Consider the following 22,132-nt stretch of genomic DNA (forward strand, 5'->3'; position numbering starts at 1 on the left):
TACAGCGTGCATGCGAACATACGGGAATATTTATGGGAATTATTTAATATAATAGTTTGCGACAATGTGTATTATTCGTGTGAATTCTTCTGTGCGAGATTTCCATCCTCATAGCACAGGTACTTGACGTAGCTGGCCTCTGATTTGTAATCAATAATTGGTAGTCCCTTCCGGATAAATATGCACTTCTACACACTGTGTCACACATTGTGCATAGACACATAATGTTCCACGTGCAGAAACCTTCCCCCTCGCATACACTTTTACGTGTTTCGTATTGCAGAGCAGATGCCCTTTCTACAAACCACTTCCACACAAGTAGTCTCACATGTTAATGAGGACAAAGCCCCAAAGCCGACATATAAAATTCGGCGAACCACTCGTACACACCAAAGCTACATATGCGAAGGCGCCGATAAGGCGTTAGTACCAGACCGTTACGCACGACATCGCCATGGGTGTCACTGTTGATCATCCGAGCGCAGCGCCCTCCAGGTATTGCACGGTGCCCATAGAGGGTAGAATCGTGCGCATAAGGGCAACCTCCATGGAGCGAATTTTTGCAACGACGTTCGCGCGGCAGACTGCCACGCGCGTTCCGCCGCCAGTTGTTCGCCGACACCAGCTCCATGGAGCGAAAAACCAGCAGACGGCGTCGGGAAGTTATGCTGTGATGTCACTGTTGCCAGGGTATAAGGTGAAACCTTAGTGCAATCAATTGCTCGAAAAAGTGCATTTAATGTCACAAATTTTGCAACTAAATCCAGCATCTGTCGGAAAAGATGCGCCCAGTAACGTACCGAAAAGCATATTCACTACTGCGAAAAGAAAACATGTTTCTTGGCAGAGAATGTCTCACGTTCTAACGATGCAGTTGGCGAAACAGCGAGCAGACGACAGCATCCAGTTGCAAGAAGACGACGACGACGATGATTCACGAGAGCAGACGACCACGTGCAGGCGATCTGGCGTAGATTCGTAGCGGAAGAGCACTTTGATTGGTTCATCTGCAGTTGACGCTTCCGGAATCGCGGACGCTGGGCGAAAATATCTGGCATGGGCAGATCGGCGGCGGACGCTCACATTTTTGACGCCTCGCGCAGGGCGTCGGATGCTGAGCGAAGTTCGCAGCTTTTTCGCTGTACATTCGCTCCATGGAGGTTGCCCTCAGTCATGAAGATAAAAAACAAGGCGCGAAAAGACACTACGGAAGAAGAGAAGACGGGACAGGCGCTACTCCAACGAACAGTTTAATGACACATAAAAACCTTGTTTTTTATCCATTTTGTTGGGGTGATTTTGTTGGGGGTCCCACCTTAAAGTACTCACACACTGTGTATTGAGCTGCTGTTTTTTATCTTCATGTCTGGTCACCAACATGCCCAACAGCGAGTCCTTTTGCAGAATGCCGTGTCCCTTGCTTGTTTTTGCAAGTACTCTGCACCGCCATGACACAAGCACGTGATGATATGAACTAATAGTTCACCATTGCGTGGAATTGGCTGCGTGACCCGGTCGAGCCTGACTCCCGGAAACATGTTTGCCGGCCCGGCCCACCGTGCTGGAGTCTTCTGTCGGCTTGGGCCCAGACCGGCCCGCAGTATTGGTGTATTTTGTCGGCCTGCAGAGCACACAGCCAACAACAAGTCCGGTACGGCCCGCGGGCCGGGTCCAGCCCGTGCAGGGCTCTACGCTACAATTTCCTGGATGGCTTTGTGCAAATTTGACATTCCTGGCGTTAGGCTTGTTTATGTGTTCCACAACGTGTGTGGCAAATGCATACACATCCAAGATGACATGGAGATCCATGTTTGAGTAAGCTACAGCCGATATCCAGGGGTTTAATACCCCTGTCAGACGGGTGCACTTACGGCCTTAACGGTTATGGCCGTAAGTGCGTACTGTCATTAACTTGTTGCCAGAAGGTCAGCAATACAGCCTTTGCGACAAAACTAAGATAGAAGGGCAATGGCATTCCCGCAAGACAGTTTACGGCATTCCATCGAAAATTCCCCAAGCCTCATCACCAAGCGCCATAAGCAGGATTTGGCACATTTAATCCAATTCAAAATAAAATGTTTGTACGCAACGTAATGTTCTGTCATCTTTTCTCTTTTTTGCATTGTTCTGATGCATTTTTGCACCGCTTTTTATCGCGTCTGTTCAGGTGTTCAGTTCGTAGTGACACCCTCGAACCACCACGTGTGGCATCACGTGTTGTCTGCATCCTAAAAAGTCGGACGCCGCACAAAAAATATCCAAAGCACTTCAAAGCAAATGTTTTGCTATTGTGTGTTCAAAATTTTCAAAATACAAACCAAACGTTGTTTTCACGTACTCTGTAAGTAAATGTGACTTCACTACAGTACATTCAACATTCGCAGATGTGTTTTTTGATGAGGACATCATCGGCAAAATGCGTTCACAGATGAAAGATGGTGAACGATGAAAGATGAAAGTCACTGAAAAGGTTAGCCAGCTGTAGGACTCGAACCCACATCTTCTGGATTGCCGGTCCAGGACTCTACCAATAGACCTTTACCTGTTTGTAAACAAATGACGTCATAATGTTCGACAGCGCCACGAGTTTGGTAGAGTTGAACTGCGTTCAATGCTAGTGGCAAACAAGGTCGCGCCCGAAAGCCACGGTCTTGAGGGGATTACGATGGTCTCTGAAAAGGACGCGATCTTCGGTCCTACTTTTCTTTCAATAGGAGGTAGGGAACAATTACCCATTCGTGGAACCCAGCTCTCCCCTTCCGATCTGTTTTGGTTTCGGTGTGTCTACCAACGTCATGATGATGTTTCTTGGGTAGAGGTTTATTGAGCTAAGCTAAGGGTCAGTTCTCACTTGGCGACGCCCAACGCGACGTCGTGAGCTGGCGGCGGAAATAGACGCGCATTTTCGGAGTTGGGAGAGGAGAGACGTTGAGCCCAAAAAAATTGCCATGCCGATTTCTTTCACGACGCCGGCGAGAGCTGCCGAGAACGATAGCTGGCGACCAATAAGGTGACACAGAGCGGCCACGCCTCCTGAGTTTTCGTCTGCTTTGGACGACGGAATGCTACTGTGGTGGGAACATGAAAATCGTGCGCGCTGACCAGGCGGCGGAAATGCGCCTCTACTTCCGCCGCCCGCTCACGACGCCAAGTGAGAACTGGCCCTAACACGCCTTCTCAGCGACTTCCAGGGTGAGCACCCTGGAAGTCGCTGAGAAGGCGTGTTAGGGCCAAAATCGTCACTAATGGGCCAACACCGCCCGTTGCTGTCACCTTCGGGAATGAAGATACAGACGCTTCGCAGGCCACACTGAGCTTGTCAACGCTTCTTTCGTCGTGAGAACAACATGGGAGCGGCCCACAGTTGCGCACACAGTTGCAAAGCGTAACAGACAACTTCACCTTTCATGTCCGACATGGGCATTTTCTGCAGAACCCATTGTTTTGGCCAAGTACGAGAAAAATAGCACACCAATGCATTCTGCCACGAAGCCAACACGGCGAAAATAAGTCCTCCAGGAACAAAACTGTGACGTTCTTGCGCTTCCATTCCACCTGTACGCCATCGAAGGGCCTCTCACAGCAGCACCCATGTGTGGGCATTTCTTTCTAAAGCTCAGGGTCAACAGATATTCTAACAAAACCAGATGGGATGCATTGCTTCAATGAAGGGCAGCGAGTATGCTTTGGGAAGTTATTATCAGTGTGTGCAATATAATTACGTGTACATGCACTGTTGTGTTGTCAGATATTCTTAAAACCGAACGGCAATTGGTGATAAACAAAAAGTATACTGCTAAAATTTTCTCAAATACGTACATTAACACAAACGAATTCATCGAACAGTGACATCTTAATAATTAATATGACAAGAGATAACGCTTCAAATTAGTGTTCCACCCGCGGGCATGTGCCAACCATGCTCTCGTAATTATATATAACTCAAGAAATGAGGTCAAAAGCAGTTACTAAATCTAAATAAGAAGGGAATGGTTGTTTCCACAGCCTCATGCATGGCTTTGTACTACTTCTTCCAAGCCCTATGGCGTTTTCCCACTGTTTCCATTGGAAGGAAATGGTAGAGTGGTAACTACAGTGGTCACATCCATGGGCCAGGAGGGCGCATTGAAATGACACTTGGTGCTGTTATGTTTGTTGCAAGTCTGTGTGTGCTGAGAGATTTGGGTTCTTGGTCTTTGAAGTGTGTCACAGTCTACTGAGAGAAGATGCTGTTAAACAACATCTCTTTTGCGGCATGATGCATTGCGAGGTATTCGGCGTCTACTGTCGACAACGCAGTTGTCCGCTGCATTTTACAGCTCCAGGGGATAGCTGCTCCTGCAAGAGTGATGATGTACCCACTGAAAGATTTTCTATCTATTCTGTCTCCTGCCCAGTCCAAGTCGCAGAAAGTTTCGATGCATTTCCCAGCTCTATGGTAAATGAGTCTTTGTCAGCCTTACAATGTAAAGAATATGTTTGATGCTGTTCCACTGTTCTTCGCTTGGACTCTCGTTAAACTGTTGCAACCTATGAGCTACAACGTTCTTTGGAATCGGGTCGCACTGCCTACACTTGTCTAACAGATGCTCGGCCATTAGAAACAGTTTCAACCATGTCTTGAGAGAGCTCTTCGTCGGGCGTCATTTCCAACCACAAGAGAATGTGCACGTGCGCACTTGAAGCTCAAGGCGCTTAAAGGGAGACTGTGCAAGGATTCGAAAAAAATTAGATGGGCGTCATGCCGAACACTAACCACCCTCTCGATACCAGACACAACATGTGCGAGTAATTAACTCTTAAATGACGTCAATGGCAAACCGAAACTGTAATGCGAAGAGCAGAAAACAGAGCTCGATAATACAGTGGTTCATCCAGAGGAGGATACCACGACGTCACCCAGCATTGTCGTCTGCTTCGAAACCTGCATTCTGCCTTGCCGGATGATGTCAGCAGGGTGCTTCTTTCGGTGCCCTCTCGCTTCACAGAGGCGAAGTACTCGCTTCGTAATAATTTCGTTTGAAAAAATCTGTGCAGTTTTGGAGCAAGATATTTTGTACACATATTCCCGACATCCCAAATGTTACGAGTATACCAGAGAATTTGTGGTGATTTTGTTGGGGGTCCCACCTTAAAGTACTCACACACTGTGTATGGGGCGAATAGAGAGCACCTCTTGTGACTAAAAATGTCCAGTATCGCCTCCACTATAGTATGCTTGAAGTACACTGCACAAAGCACAGGATCCTTGTTTACAAGCTGGGCTTCCTCACACCCTTTGAGCTGCTCTACAGGCACACCTACTTCTCCTGGGTTCAACTGAAGTTTCTGCAGAAGATTTAGCAGGTTTGGCCAATGCACTTCAGAAGCAGACAGTGTGAGGAAGGTCGTGGAATTGCCTAGTTGCTGATTCATCGCAAAGATCTTTCTTACGTCCGTGTCATTATTGGACACCATTTGGGATACCACGCATAATGTCATATCATGTTGAACAGCATCTTCTACAAACTTCTGATCTGCACCTTGGGCTCTAGTGAGATTTTGGGTGACATATGTATCACGAAAGAACACAGTGATTGACAAGCCTATCCACTTTCCGCATCACTTTCATGACCATATACAGAACGTAAAGTGGCGTTGCCCTTCTGTGGTTCGATCTTCAGCACTCACTAGAAGCCCTGTTGTTGGGCATTGCATGGGCGTCAGGTTTGATACTGCGAGACTTTCCAAGATATATCCGGGGCTATGAGAGAGGGGCTCCCCTGCATGGGTATCATACAGGATGCTCGGAGGTGTTCTTCCTTCACCCAGTGCCATCATAAGGACCATGCTGTCATCCCACACCAGTCTGTTGATCGAGCGAGAGCGCTGCCTCCGTTGGATCCATGACAACCAAGCAGTCTCCGGTGACTTCCACGATACCTTCGCCAGGGACCAGAGCATGCTCGCTCAAGAACCCTGCCTTTTCCAGATCAACCTTGACGCTATGGTACACATACAGTGGGGCATCTTTCAGATACTCAAGTCATGGCAGAATCTGCTCTCTAGACACTAAGTCAGAAAGGTCCGTGTACTTGACAATCATTTGGCACTTAGTGTGTACATGAATGGCATGGGCGTCCTCAATGTTGCTGGGAAGAGAATTGAGCGTGGCATCTGTATCCGCAGGTACATTCACCACTGGGCCTTTCACTCCATACTGCAGTGTATTATACAAGAGATGAAGCACTTGCATGAATGAAATTCTAGGAAAGATTAAGTGTCCAGCGACAGCATTCAAAGGCGGCAAATGTGGAAGTTTCAAAAGATACACATACCCGTTAGTCGCTGAGTACAGGGGCACCTTGTGCTGATTCAGAGACAGCTGGCAAGTCGCACACACTTGGAGGGAACGCAGTTCAGCTTCCGGAAAGTCTGTTTCCAGTACACCACACATCGCTTCAGTAATTGCAGAAAGGTCCTTGTTCTGCCACGGTCGATCACATACAGAACATGCATATTCGAAGGGGTTGTCCAGAAAGTCTCTCTTGATGTGGTCCGTTACTCCGACGTGCTGCTTTCGACACTCTTGCGCTTTGCGTTGATGTATTGCTTCTAGGGCTGCACCCATTGCTGCAAGGTGTCGCTCCTCTTCCCCGGGGCTTTCCGCTTCGTGTCTCTCATCAGCAGTGTCCGCAAGAGCATTCAGACGGCGTGTCCGCTCTTGTTCCGTCTCGGTCGATCGCTTTGTTCGTGCTACTTCGGCTTTTGCAGGCGCCCGCCCTTGTTCTGCCCCACGCGCTCGCCTCGCTCGCATCGCTTCGGCATTTGCAGACGTCCGCCGCGCCCGCTCTTCTTCCGTCTCGTGCGCTCGCTTCGCTCGGGCTGCTGCGGCATGTGCAGCTTTCCGTTGGGCTCGCTCCATGGGAGTGTCATTCTTCCACTTCTTCGCTCGGAACTCTGCTGCTGCCGCTAAGCGACGTGCTCGCTCTTCTGGAGTCTCTGCTTTGCGTTTCATTCGTCGGCTTTCCAGCTCAGCTTGTCGTTTCTGCTGAACTGTAGGGTCGTTCGACTGACGTTGTCGCTGTCTTCTGAGACGCTGTTGCTCCGCACGTCGTGCTCGTCGCGCTTCTTTGGAGTCCTTAGAGGTCCCTGGCTCGATCTTGAAGTCATTCATAGCGATTTAAACCGTCTTCACTACATTACACAAACTTCTTCGGGAGCTCGCTCGACACACGTCCTGTCTCTTTGAAGAGTGAAGTGCAACTGACGGAGGTCCAGAGCAGATTGAGTCTACGGTGCTTGCAGTGCCGTCTCCTCTCCCTCTCCCAGGAGCGCCCATTCGCAGCTGCGCAGTGCTCTCTCCCTCCTTCCCCAGTTCTATTGGATGCTGGTCCGCCCATGCTCTTCTAAGTTCTTCCACTGGTCTGCTCCTTCAATTCTGCAGTCACATCCATTCTACTTTCAAGGCTCTGCTACCAGTCTATACATACTTGTGTACTGGTATTAACTTCCAGCTGTACCTGACTTTTGGTTCAACATTTTCAATTACTATTGCTATATTAGCATTAGCAATTAGTATATGTAAGTTCATTTCATTAAGCATTAATTAGCCTCAATTACTTTCAATTACCATTTCATTACCGAAGGTAACTTGCAGCTACCTAATGTATACCTTGCATTTTATTTGATTCCCTTTACTTCCTTTAATTACTCTCAATTCCCTTTAGTCGACATTACCTCTCTTTAATTACATTTAATTTCCTTTCCTCTCAGTTTACTACAATGAATACACGGAGGGACTTGCCCAAAGGCGGCAATACTAGCGCTCGACAAGGGCATAGTCCCAAGTCCCTGAATTACTCCTGGTAATTCCTTGCTGTTCCAGCAATCGCTGGTTCCTTCCGGTAACCTGCAGTTACCTTCGGTAATTTTTAATTTCATTTAATCTTTCTCTTAATTATGTATATCTTACATTTCATTACCTCTAAGCTCCTCAAACCTCAAACTTTCTTGCTGTAATTAACTTTAATTACTTTACGTTTAAGTAATAAATTACATATAATTACCTTCAACTATTGGAAACCATTTACTGTCTTACTTCAATTTCATATCTTCACTTATACCTCTGCCACGGTGAGGCTTCACCATCTCACGCACACACATACGTACAGCTTCAGGTCCGCAGAGCTCAGGTTCCCCTCAAGTCCTTCGAGCCCATTTTTATGCTCTCGTAGACGCGCAGTTTTCCACCTCTACCGCCGCTTACACCGATGGCGCATCTCGAAATGGCAAGTCCGCGTCAGCGTTTGTCATCCCCGACGAAGGCGTAGTTCAAGGACGCCGCCTTTGGCATTGTACAATATCCACAGCTGCGGAACTCTACGCCATACTTTTCTTTTTGCAGCACATCCCCCCCCCTCCCCCAGAATTGGGTGGTCGTTACTGACTCAACATCTGCGCTGCAAACAATCGAAAATTCTGACATACGAGGCTCCCCCGCGCCGTTGGTTCTGGATGTGTTAACCGCTTACAAACTTGTCTACGAAGCCGGACATAGGCTCGCACTCCAATGGGTTCCCGCCCATTGCGGTGTCGAAGGCAATGAACGGGCGGATAGCGCCGCCGAAGCAGCTCCCTCGTCTCGTACACGGATGCGTATTGCACTGCTGAGAGGCGATCGGTGGTCCATACTTCGAAGCCTTGTGACTCCTCTGGCTACCCGCCAACGGACCGCTGACGTACTACCCCCCGCCATGCTGAGCAGAGTTGACCCAGCGCTTGCTTTCCGCATGCCAGCACATATCTCTCGTCAAGACGCCGCATTAGTTCATCGAATGCGCCTCGACGTGGCCTTCACAGCACAGTGGCGCTACCGCTTGAGACAAGTTAACTCTCCTTACTGCAGTCACTGCGGTGCTCTTGAAGATCTCGAGCACATTCTTCTCCGTTGCCCACACTACCACCCTTCCCGCTCCGTACTTTCCGCCTCCCTGAACGAGCTAGACTCCCGCCCCCTCTCCCTCACAAAACTGCTTGGCCCCTGGCCACATCCAGCTCAAAAACGCTCTGCCCTCAAAGCTCTCTTCACCTTTTTGGACGCCTCAGGACTTCGATCCTCGTTGTAACGGGGCCCATTACTTCATTCCTCGCTTCCCCTCCAGCAATGGGGTAAGTATCGCCCCCGGCGATGAAACTCACCACCCGTCATCCTGAAATAAAGTAGTTGTTTTGTTACGTACAGCTTTTTCCACTTTGGCACCCCTAATGCTAACACATTTAAAAAATCCCTTCATCTCTTGGCACTGTGCCAAATACGTTCAAATGCGATACTTTTATTGGGTGTTTTGGCTGTTGATGTTGTTATCGTCATTGTGACCGTGGCTGGTTAATAGTCACAGTCTGGTGATCATATGGAATCGCATCACAGTGTCACACGGCAGTGTGACGCACAGTAGAGCACCACACGGGCTCTGGCTTACCCAAAAGCCGGAGGCCAGCCCGTCAGCAGAGTAAAGCTTTCTTTTTTTCAGGCCTGGGCTGGGCTCAGGTTCGACATTATGGGCCCAAGTCCGTACATTGCCAGATCTATGTCAGGCTCAAGCACGTATCACCCCAATGTCAGTTAGCCGACTTTTACTAACTGCTGCACTGAGCCTGGCATGGTTGCCTCTAAATTAATGGGGCTCGGGCAGGTCCTCGGCGAGGAAACTTAGAAATTATTTAGGCTTCGGCTTTGCTGGGCCAGGTCTGGCCATGGCCGGGCCCCGGCCATTCGGGCTGTCGGTCCTGGGCCCTAGCATGCAGCTTGTGCAGTATTCGAACACAGAGTATGGTGTTTAAATCCCTCATTACAGTAGAACCTCGTTAATTTGACCCCCCGATAATTTGGAAATTCAGACTGCCCACGATGTCCCGGCAAATCATGCATACAAGAGTATACGAATGGACGCTCGTTAATTTGGAAGCATTTGGAACGATTACGGATAATTCGGCGCTCTCGACATTCGCTCGCAGGGCCACGAACGAAGTTGTGTGCGACAAGACCATTCAAGTGGTGGCACCAATAAACAGCAGCAAAGTGAACTGATTATCCCTGCGCATCGCCATCACTATGATCATTAGTGTCACATAATGTCTGTCCCTCTGCACTGGTATTTGGCATAAAGACCACCAACATGTTTTTGTATGTCTCTGTGTGTTTGGTCTGAGTGGTCTCATGAAACTGTTTCGGCACACAAACGCATGGGCCACAAACGGACAAAATTCAGGCGCCTCCCAAACCGAGGTTTTCCTTCTACCAGCCCTAGATGTCATAGGGTTGAAGCCGGTTGACACAAACCTTCCGTTTTTAAGTGGCACAAATTTTGCCCCAAACTTGACCAGAAACCTATCCCACACCGTGACCTTAAATATCCTGCTTAAGGCCCTTCTTTTTCTGCTGCGGCAAATCCTGAATTCCGCAACAGGGAACTATGAATTCTGCATTTTTCCCCGGTAAAAGGCAAATTGCCCTAGTTCAGACAGAAAATACTCTCTCAGAAAAGCTCTTAGTGTGGAGGAACACGGTTACAACTTTTGTGACTTAGCATGCCAAGGTATATTGTACTTTCTTGTGAGAGGGAGTGACGTCTGTCACTGACTATCAAATTGTACTTGCTGAGTGACCTCTCTGCATGTACAGAGTTTACTGTCACACAGAGGTACTTGACAGCTATGGACACCAAAGCAGGGGTCAGCGTTTGCATTCCACTCCAGAATCCCAATATGTTAGAGGGTTGTTCCAGCACACAGATGGGGCCATATCACGGCCTGGTGGTCTAATCCGGTTGGCACATCTATGCTGTAACGCAAGCCGACCCGGTGCGAGCAAAGTTTGTTCATCTCGCGCATAAACTGAGTTAAGCACCCGGTTTCTGCAAAATTGTGCAAAACCTCATATTCCGCGGCAGACCCGCAATTCCGCGAATTTTTGCAGAATCGCGGAATCGCAGAAAAAGAAGGGCCTTAATCCTGCTGTAAGAGACACAATGCAAGACATTTCTGCCCCACAAGACACCAACATCCGTTCAGAATAATCAGATATTTAAACACCATACTCACCGCACTGGGTGTAATACCACTGTACACAAACATACCACACAGTGACGGAACTGAAACACCTTAAAGAACATGAAAAAAGACCCATCCCCACACTAACGAACTTCCCTCTCAGAAGCCTTCGTGGTCTGGGAATCGGTTTCGTTCGAAGTCAATTCTTCGAGGCCCAACACATCTGTTGAGTGTCCTCATTAAAGGAGGTGTCCGGAGAAAAAACATAGTTGAACAGAAGGCGCGATCGCAATACATGTAACCCGAATATTTCATTTTGAAACAGTCGGAAACATTAGAAAATGAATTTTATTGGAGTTTGCGCCTGGCTACGCTCTCCCAGCTGAATTCATGCAACAATGTGTCCGCTGACGTCACTGGAGTCGGTTACGAAGGCTGGCTGTTTGTCACAAAATGCAGTCTTCCAATCTGCTGCCGAACAGCAGGTTGAAACTTCTGCATTCATGCTTTCGGTGGTATCAGGTGACGCCCAGCCTGGCGACGCCGTCAGCTGAGTGATTGGGAATCTCACCAGCAATGCCAATGACATCACCGGAAGAAGCGAAACAGGGAAGGGCCGTTCCAACCGGAAGACGGTAGTTAATTTCCAATTCAATGTTTTCGATGTTTTATAAAAAAAAACACGAACGAATTTCATCAAAACATCTCAAGACAACAAGACACATTAACGTTATAATTCCGGATTCCTCCTGGACACCAACTACTTGCATTACGAGGGGCCACAAGAGCTTCGTGACTTACCACTTCAAAGCTTCAGCCAAACTTTAGCTCTCTTTCCAAACTTCTCTTGGGATGCCGACGATGGCAATGTCGTTGAATGGCTCATAGCAGATGGCACCAACCTTCAATAATCATCAGGCCAGTTACTTGAATTTAACTGATTCTTGCATGTTTCAGGCCTGCCTCAGCTAACAGCTAGAATTCAAGCTAGAATTCTTCGATATGCATGACATAAATAAGGAATTTATTACTCTATTTTATACCCTATTATACTTTTTACACTTTACATTTTACAGTTCGCTCCCTCTAACAACATCCGCAGCAGCATCTTTATGCCGGGCCTTCAGTTGCGATACGTAAACAAAGATTGTCTCAAAGCTTAGAATGGGACAGAATGGGAGAACGCTTCTGCAGTATATGCAAAGGCTCTGGGTTTCACTCACGAGCAGTTTCCTCAGAGTTTCATTTCTGGACGTAGCTTCACTTTTGGGCTCGCAATTAAAGGAGTTGAGAAACCAAATGCAACCCACTAAACGTGTGGCGTTGTTTCATATGTGGTAGTCCATGGAGCCGACAGGCAAAGTCCCACATTACTACTTGAACGTTTTTTTCACTATTGGATTTGTAAAACAGCATTTTTTTTTCAAGCCACCGTCGATGGGGACGCCAAACAACGGCGAGAGACATTCGCTGACGAACGGGAAGTGACGTTTTAGGTGTGCGCGCTTGCCCCAAGTTCCCGAGGGTCACCGTGCCGAAACCGGTCCGGCGGCTGTCTCCCTCTTTACAACAGCTTACGTCATCATGGAAACGGAAAATAATGCGCTTCCTTTCTCGAACATGAGACGTCATTCCGAAAATGGTCAAGGAGGTTAAGAGCTGAGAGCTATGAAGAAGTTCGCTGGGCGTGTGACCTTTGGATTGCAATAGCTTTGCAACCTGGAATTACAGAGACATAGCGTTTTGATGTGCATGTTTGGTACACATAGATCAATATGTACAGAGTGATTTCTTCAAAAGTTTCGAAATGATTTCAGAACCCCTTTAAGGTGACTTTAGGCACCTTAAGCTTTAAGGTGGCTTAAAGGAGTACAGAGGGCCATCCAAAAAAATTTCAGATTAAGACATCTGATGAAAGTGTGTGTGCCATTATACCGAATAGCGCGAAAGGTATTGATGTGTGCAATTTGTTTCCCAGAAAAAAAACTCACATAAACATAGCTCCGCGCCTTCACCCTTAACTCGCCACTCCAGCTATAACGAGGATCAGGAGGTATGATGGCACGTCACCGATGACGGCATAAGGAGACTCGTTCTGGTTTGCCGGTCAGTGGGGGACAGCGCATTGTCCCTTTGCCGCCGTAAACCAGTTTTGCCAGTTTTCCCGGAGAATTGGGGATAGAAGGAGCGGCCGAAGCATTACCGAGCAAGGAGAAAGGCTTTATCAGAACCCCGAACAGCCGAGTAGCAGACGACAGCGGAGTAACAGACAACATTTCTCAGGCCAATCAGCGAGCGTTCTCCTTATAGCGTCAGCGTGAGGTTCCAGGCAGATCACAGGCTGGTACTGCTCTTCACCACCGTTGCGCACGGTCGCTTTTTGCGGCGTATTTTAAATTCAATTTCTGCGATAATTATGACTCTGTGGTGTAAATTACTTCGCATGGTGCATCTTACTGGCAAACTTAACAGTTTTATAGAAAGAAAACTGGGTGTTAAAAATGACTTCTGTGCTACTTTAAGTTAAAGGGCCTATCGCATCCAGAACCGTATTTATGGGACCCACACTGTAATGTTCGTCACCACTTCACAGCCAACTTCGCGACGTTTCTTTTCCAAAAATAGCTTACATATTGAAAAAAAAAAATGTTTTAATCGATTCATACTCCCCTCTGCAGGTCCCCTCTGCCCTGTCACTTGTAACAGGTCCTCAAACCTGAAGTGCAGCCTACTGCACGAAAGTCTTGTTTTTAATGTATATAGTAAACAGCTGATGCTCTTAACCGTCTTTGTTATTTTTGATTCTGCATCGCCGGAAACTTGCACATTGTTTTTCTTCACGTTCTACGATGTCCCCTCTGCAGCTAAGGAAGCCCCAGAGATAGAAACATAGTACCGTCCGCATACTCATCCTTGACTTCCATAATGCCGACTCAACTGCAATTATAGATGAACTAAGCTTTTCCTTCGGCTCCTTTTGTGGTATTGCACATACTTGTGACGCTGGCTCTTTGTATACTACATTCCAAAACATAATTGAGAAGTGCATATCTTTATTTGTCCCGCTGAAATTCGAAAGAAGGACACCATCACAGCCGTGGATTAGAGATGCGAAGCCCCGGAAAAAACCCGGAAATTTGGGGGGGAAACGTTTTTTTCGTTTTTTTTCCTCATATCCGGAAAAACTGCCCAAATTTTCCAGGTGATAAAATTCAAAAATGTAAATTTTCGTGCCTTCGATGCGTTCCAACCCGCCAACAGTGCCTTAGGTGCCTCTAATCCGCCAACAACCACCAACTTAGAGCTCCGTCTGGCTGCTCCAAGCGATCGGCATCGCCTTCACATAATGTCGGAGTTCTGGTCGGAGTTAGGCGGGTACAGTGCCCTAGAAGAGTATAGTGGAAAGAGCGGAACCGGTTTCAGCCCGATAGCCGCCGATAGCTGAGGAAGGACAGGTTCAGGTTCACCTCATCCCTTTCGACACAGGGCAGGCACCTCGAGGTGCCACAGGCGAAAAGTAAAAGAAACGAAAGGAAGGAAATAGAATGAAAAGAAAAAAATCACTAAGACACAAAGAACTTGGCTGCCGCTAGGTGGTTTCCCGTGTGCTGTTTTCTGGTCACTTCCGCTGGGGTTTGGCTTTGCTTGGCTTTGTTTGTTCGCAGGTTCTCCCGGTCTGTTGGCTGGTGCTGGTTGATTGGCTTTTGGCAGGTCCTGGTCTTGGATCGCTGACCGAAACGGCTTTGGTGTTGGCTTTGGCTACCGTGTTGGTTTCTAGCGTGTGCAGAGCGGTTCTCGTTTGCTTTTCCCAATTTGTTAGGTGGCGCTTGCATCTGTCTGCGATATCGATGGGGTTTTCACCATTTTGAGGGGGTGTTAGACCGAGCGCCGTTTGGATGTCTAACCCCTCTAGACGGGTTGCTTGAGTGGCCGGGCATTTCAACATCACGTGCTCTAAGTCTTCTTTCCTGCTCCCGCAAAGTAGACATGTAGTAGACAATGTAGACATGGACGAGCGGGCGGCCGCTGCTGGATGTCCTGGCGCTGCTGTCGAATTCCCGAGGAGAAACTGTGAAGCGCCTATGTCCGCTGCAGCGTTTTTGCTGTTTTTGCGTGGTTTGCGTGATGCTTTGGTGACTCCGAAAGAAGGCGATGTGTGACGCATCAAAATAGTGAAGCTTCCTGTAACTTTTGCCGGTATTTGAGTGTGCTAGTCCTCGATGGAGAAGAATAAAAAGAAGTTAGAGACACATTGCTTCGCGCCCCGTTGCAAGACTGGCTACCCGGGTAGCTTTCTGTTGAGCTTAAAACAGCTGTGGGCTTAAGGGTCACCATTGCCAGCACGCTATCCTTGATGGACTACTTAACAAGGCACGTCGGGTATAAGTTCATCGTGACATCACGAAGTCAAGATCCGCTTGACAACGTTTTTGGCATCGTGAGGCAATCCTCAGGCTGTCACATCCAACACCACAACAGTTTTTGATAACTGTTTCTTGCCTTAGCTTTTATAGTATGGCAAAATCTGTTGCAAATGGAAATGCGGAGCCTGGTGTGTTAGATGCTCTGCTCAGTACAAACGGCATAGAGGAATACAAATGCGCAAAGCAGACTATGATAGACAAGTTCAGTGGAGATGGTGACCTCAGCAGCGCCGAACTTGTAATTGAAAAGTCAACAGACGATGTCACATATGTATCCTCAAGAAGCGACCAAGACTAATTTTTTATGTAGCTGGCTATGTTGCCAGAAAATTCCTGTCTCAATGAAAGTGTGACATGTGTAGAAAGTTGTTGCTTATTGTGACAAGAATGATGTACAGAACCTGCAGGCAGCTGAGCTGACTCAGCTGAAAGATAAGGGGGGCCTGTTGTATCCATCAGGCTTTATGCTTAGGTTCGTGGAAAATTTGGAAAACGTGTTTACCAGCTGCTTCAGTACGCAGGAACTTCACCATGAAAGCATTATGGACGTCATTGCACTTCTTCACAGAACTCGACAGGATGCCATTGGTTGCACTGAACATAGCAAGCAACTGAGTGCTGAAGTTATGGCATTTTATGTCACCACTAGGCTTCATTTTTTTGTTAAGTCGCTGAATCAAGCCAAAGCACAGAAACGCGACTGTGCAAAATATCTGAAGCTCAGTCGCTGCACATAACTTGTCATTTTTACCTGCCAGTAATTAATTTTGTTCTTCACATTATGTGCATCCAATGTTGCATTTAATTGCAGTTTCATTGTTTTTTTATATATTCATACTCTGTGTCGTTATAATCTTGTGTCTTGTACTTATCAGCCAACTTTATATCGTCATAGCCTGCGATCATTCCATACCTGAAAGCATAAACCTGTCTCCCTCATTGCGTGTGCTTCCTGTTTTATGTGGCATATGCCGGTAGACTGTGTCGCGTAGTAAAAGTTTTTGAAAGAAGTAACAAGGAATAATTCACAGAGAGACACGCACACACAAATAACAATCCTAGGAAGTGCAATAACCCAATACGCCGGCGCCAGTTTCTGCTCGGGGTAACTACGCCAGCGCCCCACAGAGGCATCCGCCTCAAGAGCCTCACAGAGGGAGCATCGCATTTTCCACTACAATCTTCTAGGGCACTGTAGTTAGGGCCAGTTCTCACTTGGCGACGCGGCGTCGTGAGCGAGCGCCGGAAGTAGAGGCGCATTTCCGCCGCCCCGTCAGCGCGCCACAGTGGCATTCCGTCGTCCAAAGCAGACGAAAACTCGGGAGGCGTGGCCGTTCTGTGTCACCTTATGAAAGAAATTGGCATGGCAATTTTTTTGGCTCGACATCTCTCCTCTCCCAACGCCGGAAATGCGCGTCTATTTCCGCCGCCAGCTCACGACGTCACGTTGGGCGTCGCCAAGTGAGAACTAGCCCTTGTTGTTCCAATTCAGCCAGATTCGGCTAGAAATAGCCAAATTTGGCTAATTTTGCTCGCATTTGGCGGGTAAAAATCGGGTTTGGCTATTTGGCTACTTTTTGGCTATTTTCTGAATTTCTACCGTGGTTCCGCTTAGAAACGACGAAAATGTGAAACAAGAGAAAAATCCATAGTTTCAGACGTTCCTTGAATCCATGCCTGCGTCAGTGCGTTCTCCTTGACCCTGAAAGCGCGTGCTGTATGCGCCAAAGTTTCGCTTTGCTGATGCAATAAATGCAATAAAACAAAGAAGCGACTTGTAGTTTGCTTTTCACTGCTTTCGTCTGCGCGCACTTAGTTTGGTAATCACGGCTGGTTCCCTCGATTCATATGAGCAAGCAGGCAAAGTATACTCGACGTTACCGCCGAGAGTGGGAGGATGCTCCGGAATTTTAAGGTGGGTGTAATTGGTAACGCATCGTAGTAGAACACGAAAGAAGTTCTGGAAGGTGAGTCCCTATGCGGTCGGATTGGCACAAAACATTGTATATTAGAGACTGGATTGCACTAGGCAAATCCAAGGAGTATGCATCCTGCCGAGCCTGTAAGAGCGACGTACGGGCGCATGCCCAGGATCTGAAAGTTCACATGAGCAGCAAGAAACATCAACGGAATATGGATGATGCAAGAGTAGCTGCAAGCGGCGGTCCCATGTGTTCCTACACGGTATCGCGTCCAGGAACAGTCGGTACCGCAAAGAAGGTGAAATCTGCCGAGCTTCGCCTTGCAGCTCACATTGCAATACACGGATCGTAGACGCATCGGCAGAGGGACTCTTTTCAAGCCTCACTGACTTCCTCGAGAAGTGTGGCATCCCGGTGACAAACTGCGTCGGCGTCGGGACTGACGGGGCCAGTGTGATGTGCGGACAGCACAATTCCTTGTTTTCGCGTCTGAGAGAGTTAAATAACAAACTAATTCTAGTGCGCTGCGTTTGCCACTCACTTAATCGGGCGTGTAACGAGGCTGCTGCTATACTTCCCGCCCACCTTGGGTTCCTAGTCAGAGAAACATTTAATTGGTTCTCTCATTCCACTAATCGTCAGCATGAGTACCGTCCGATTTTCTCCACCATCAATCACGGGGATCAGCCCAAGAAACTTGCGGGCGTCAGCGCGATGCAGTGGCTGAGCATAACCGGAGCAATTCGCTTCGTTATGAGTCAATGGTATGAGCTAAAAGCTAACTTCGAAATCGTGAAACAGTCGGAGCGCTGTTACACCGCTCGTACACTTAGTGGCATGTACAATAACGAGCAAAATCGCCTTTTCTTGACGTTTTTGTGTCCCATCATGAAAGAGTTCGAGAATGTGAATGCTATCTTCGAAAGCGAGAACCCTGACACGTGTCAGCTGTATGCTGACCTGCTATCATTCACTGAAACTCTTATGCTCAGGGTTGTATTGCCGGCGCATGCCAAAGCAGGTTCCACTACTTGGGATCGACATCTTCTGCATGTCAGAGCCTGTGGTCTGGGGAGTATGTTCCTTGATGCCCTCGAAAACTCCCACCTGCACAATGAGGAAAAACTGGGTGGGATGGAAAGATGCAAAGACTTCCTTGTCGCCTGTGTCAAAAGTGTGTTGAGACGACTTCCCTTGAACTTAGAAGTACTGGAATCTCTACAGCTGCTAAAATGCAGCAATCTTGAGAAAACATCATATTCCGCATTCCGCCAATCGTTTCGCAACCTGATTCCTGCCACCTCGGTCTCTGACATCGAATCTGAGTTCTCGCTGCTGCAGATTGTTATAAAGGACGCACGGGATGAGAACACGCCCAAGTTCTGGATAAAACTGCGAGGCATGGGAAAACAGCATTGGGAAAAATTATGTTCCCGAAGCTGTAGGAGTTCGCTATCGGCCTGCTCAGCGTCCCGATCTCCAATGCTGCCGTAGAAAGAGTATTTAGTCAGGTTACTGTTATGAAAACAGACCTGAGGAACCGTTTGTCTTTGGCCACCCTCGAGAACCTCCTGTTCATTAAGTTCAGCCTTCTCAAAGACGGGTCCTGTGGCTGTGTCGATTTCAAGCCATCAGACGACTTCCTAAAGAAGTTCACGAGCGACATGCTATATGGTAGGGGTGTGCGAATATTCGAATTCTCGAATCAAATCGAATATCAAACGCTCGAACTATTCGATTCGCGAATCGAATATTCAATATTCGATTTTTCGAATATTCGACTATTCCACGAATATGAACGACACAACCCGAAAGTGGGCTTCACCTGATGCTTCCATGCATTAGGTGAAGCCTCCTTTACGAAATTGCCCTTGCTGCAGGACCAACACAGGCTGGACGGTGTTTAGTTTAAGATAACGTTACCCAAAGTTAGTTTTGTAGACATTTTATGTGGAAGGGGCGGCGCCCCTCCCACATGCAGTTTAGCAGTGCCTACTAGGGACTTTGATTTGATGTCTGTGAGGTTGCCTTTAAAAAGTTAGGACTCTTGAATAATGACTACAGCCCATGAACAAGAAGGGTGTCTTAAGCCTTTACATCTAAAATTTCAGTAGTGCAACTTCCTAGGACGAGTGCAAAGAAACTAAAGGGCGTTCATGGCAAAACTGAGGCAGGATGCCAATTCGTTTGTTTCACAAATGGCCTGTGGTTGTCTGAAACAAATACAGCCTCATCCGTATAACATGCTACTGCCTGACATAAAATTTTGAAATGAAGGTAACCACTCCAGTACTCCAGTAAGTGTAGGCTCACCTGAAGAGCAGGAACCACTCTCATGTAAAATTAAAGAGTAGGTGCTTAAAACAGAAGAATTGCATTTAGCAATTGCAAGAATTGCTCTCGTGACAGTTAGTGCCAGAAAAATTACACCTAAAGCCATGGGCTACAAAATAGAAACTTTTAGTGCGAAAGTCACATATTGTAAATTTTGCATAAATATTCGATATTCGATTCGGTATTCGGAATTTTTCCCCCCATTCGATTCGATATTCGATTCGACTTGAAATATTCGGATTCGCACACCCCTACTATATGGAGAGCGTCAATCGGAAGGAAACGCGGACGAGGATTCTGAAGACTGACTTTCCTGAAGACTTTCTTGTGGACATTGCAGCGCCTCTAACTTTTTAGTCTTACTGTTTTTTTCTTCCCCCCTTCTTCTGTTTCTTTTTTTTCTTTTCTTCTTCAAGTGTTTTCAAGCAGCCGGTCCCTATCTTTTGTAGGAGCCACCATCTCCATAGTTTTCTTTTTATTCCAACTCCAACTCCAAACTCATCATTTCACGAATAATAAATGTTTATCATTCATTCAATGCACGGCTGTTGTTTCTGCGCCAGCGGTCAAACCGAAACGGATAACAAGGAAGGAGCGCCTCCCGGAGCATCTGTAGCATGCGCAAACACGTCGGGCGCTTTGGGCTATTTTTTGGCTAGAAGGTACTTGCGGGCTATATTTTGGCTACAGGTGGCCGGAAAATGGGCTATACAAGGCCTTCGCCATCTGGCAACCCTGCCAATTACCTATCGCTGAGTAGACAGCAGTCTCATGGGATGGTCTGCTCTGTATTTATGCCTAGAGGGTGAAAAAAGAACGTTTTTTTTTCGAGCGATCCAAAATTTCCGGAAATTTTGCATCTCTAGTCGTGGTACACACATTTTGCAGCTTAAGAGGCGAATTGCGAGGATGAGAGTGCGTCTGGTTGTTAGTACCAATCACATCCTAAGATATGAATTCCATAATTTAAGATCTCAGCTTAAGCGTAATCTGAGAGAAGCCAAATTAGCGTATGAGGTTTCCTTGTCACAGCTCATAAAAACGAACCCTAAGAAATTCTGGCGGTCCATTCTGCCCAAAAATGATCGGACTAGGTCATTTCTGATCAATGACTACCCGGAATATGATCCTCTTGTTATTGCTACTGCATTTAACAACCAGTTTGTTACTACGTTCTTGCACGACGATAGAATTTCTCCAGAATTTCATGTCAATTCTGAATTACCTGTGCTTGAGGATACCGAGATTGATTCATCAGGAATATTCAATTTACTGTTGAAGTTGGATACGAGGAAGAGCAGTGGTCCAGATTGTGCGACCAATATATTTTTATATCGGTTCGCTGAATGGGCATCTAAATACCTGCAAATCATCTTTGAAAAATCTTTAAATACAGGAGTCGTTCCCACAGCATGGAAAGTAGCAAAAGTAATTACTATACACAAGGTTGGTAGCAAACAACTTATGGCTAACTACAGACCTATCTCATTAACTTCAACATCATGCAAAGTCTTTGAACATATTCTATGTAAGCGCATTACTGATTATGTATTTAGAAACTCATTCAATTTTATCTTCTCGTCAGCACGGTTTTTGCTAGGGATTTTCAACCGTGGCACAACTGTTGGAATTTACTCACTTTCTTGCATCTGCGATTAATGACAGAACCCAAGTTGACGCTACCTTCATTGATCTGAGTAAAGCCTTTGATAAGGTATGCCATGCTAAGCTGATTCTAAAACTAAAAACATTAATTAGGAATGATAGGATTGTGTACTGGATCGAGAACTATCTTTCATTGCGAACCCGGTTTGATTCGTTTGATGGACATGATTCGACCAAATCTAGCATCTTGTCGGGTGTCCCCCAGGGATCTGTGCTAGGGCCACTGCTCTTTCTGTTATTCATAAATGATGTTGTTAGTGAGGTCTCCTCAGAGATAAGATTGTATGCAGACGACTGCGTCTTGTATTCTAGAGTGTAATCAGTGGATGATCAAGTCAATCTTAACCAGTCACTTTTGATGTTTCATAACTGGTGTAAAAAGTGGTAACTAGATATTAACTTTTCTAAATGCGCCGTGCTGCCTTTTACCAACAGGAAGAGCCCTCTTTCATTTTCTTATGTACTTGACGGTCATGCAATACGTAAGGCTGATACGTATAAATATCTGGGTCTGTATTTTTCTTCTAACCCAAACTGGAAAACCCACGTCAAAATTGTTTCGTCAAATGCTCTGCAGAAGCTTGGCTACCTGAAACGAACGTTAAAATTGGCCTCCACAGATACCAAGCTCCTTGCATATAAAACCTTAGTACATCAATTCTGGAGTACTCTTCTGTCGTTTGGGACCCTCATTTCAATAGTGACATTAATGTTCTGGAATGAATTCAAAGTAAGGCAGTTTGATTTCTTATGAAA

The 22,132-nt window shown here is 46.9% G+C and overlaps 1 protein-coding gene across 2 annotated transcripts in view; it reads right to left on the bottom strand.

Annotated features, from left to right (window-relative positions):
• The window catches only part of LOC135373407 (uncharacterized), a 33,659-nt gene that overhangs the window by 7,624 nt on the left and 3,903 nt on the right, over positions 1–22,132 (bottom strand). For both annotated transcript variants that reach the window (XR_010416442.1, XM_064606617.1), the window contains exons 4-6: positions 11,833–11,933; positions 9,071–9,191; positions 6,318–7,420 (exon numbers count right to left, since the gene is read on the bottom strand). Coding sequence is in view for 1 of the 2 variants with exons in the window: in XM_064606617.1 (XP_064462687.1) it covers positions 6,318–7,156 (839 nt within the window). In the remaining variant the exon portion in view is untranslated. The remainder of the gene's footprint in view (positions 1–6,317; positions 7,421–9,070; positions 9,192–11,832; positions 11,934–22,132) is intronic.

Source organism: Ornithodoros turicata, unplaced genomic scaffold (genome assembly GCF_037126465.1).
Source record: "Ornithodoros turicata isolate Travis unplaced genomic scaffold, ASM3712646v1 Chromosome24, whole genome shotgun sequence".
Lineage (NCBI taxonomy): Eukaryota > Metazoa > Arthropoda > Arachnida > Ixodida > Argasidae > Ornithodoros > Ornithodoros turicata.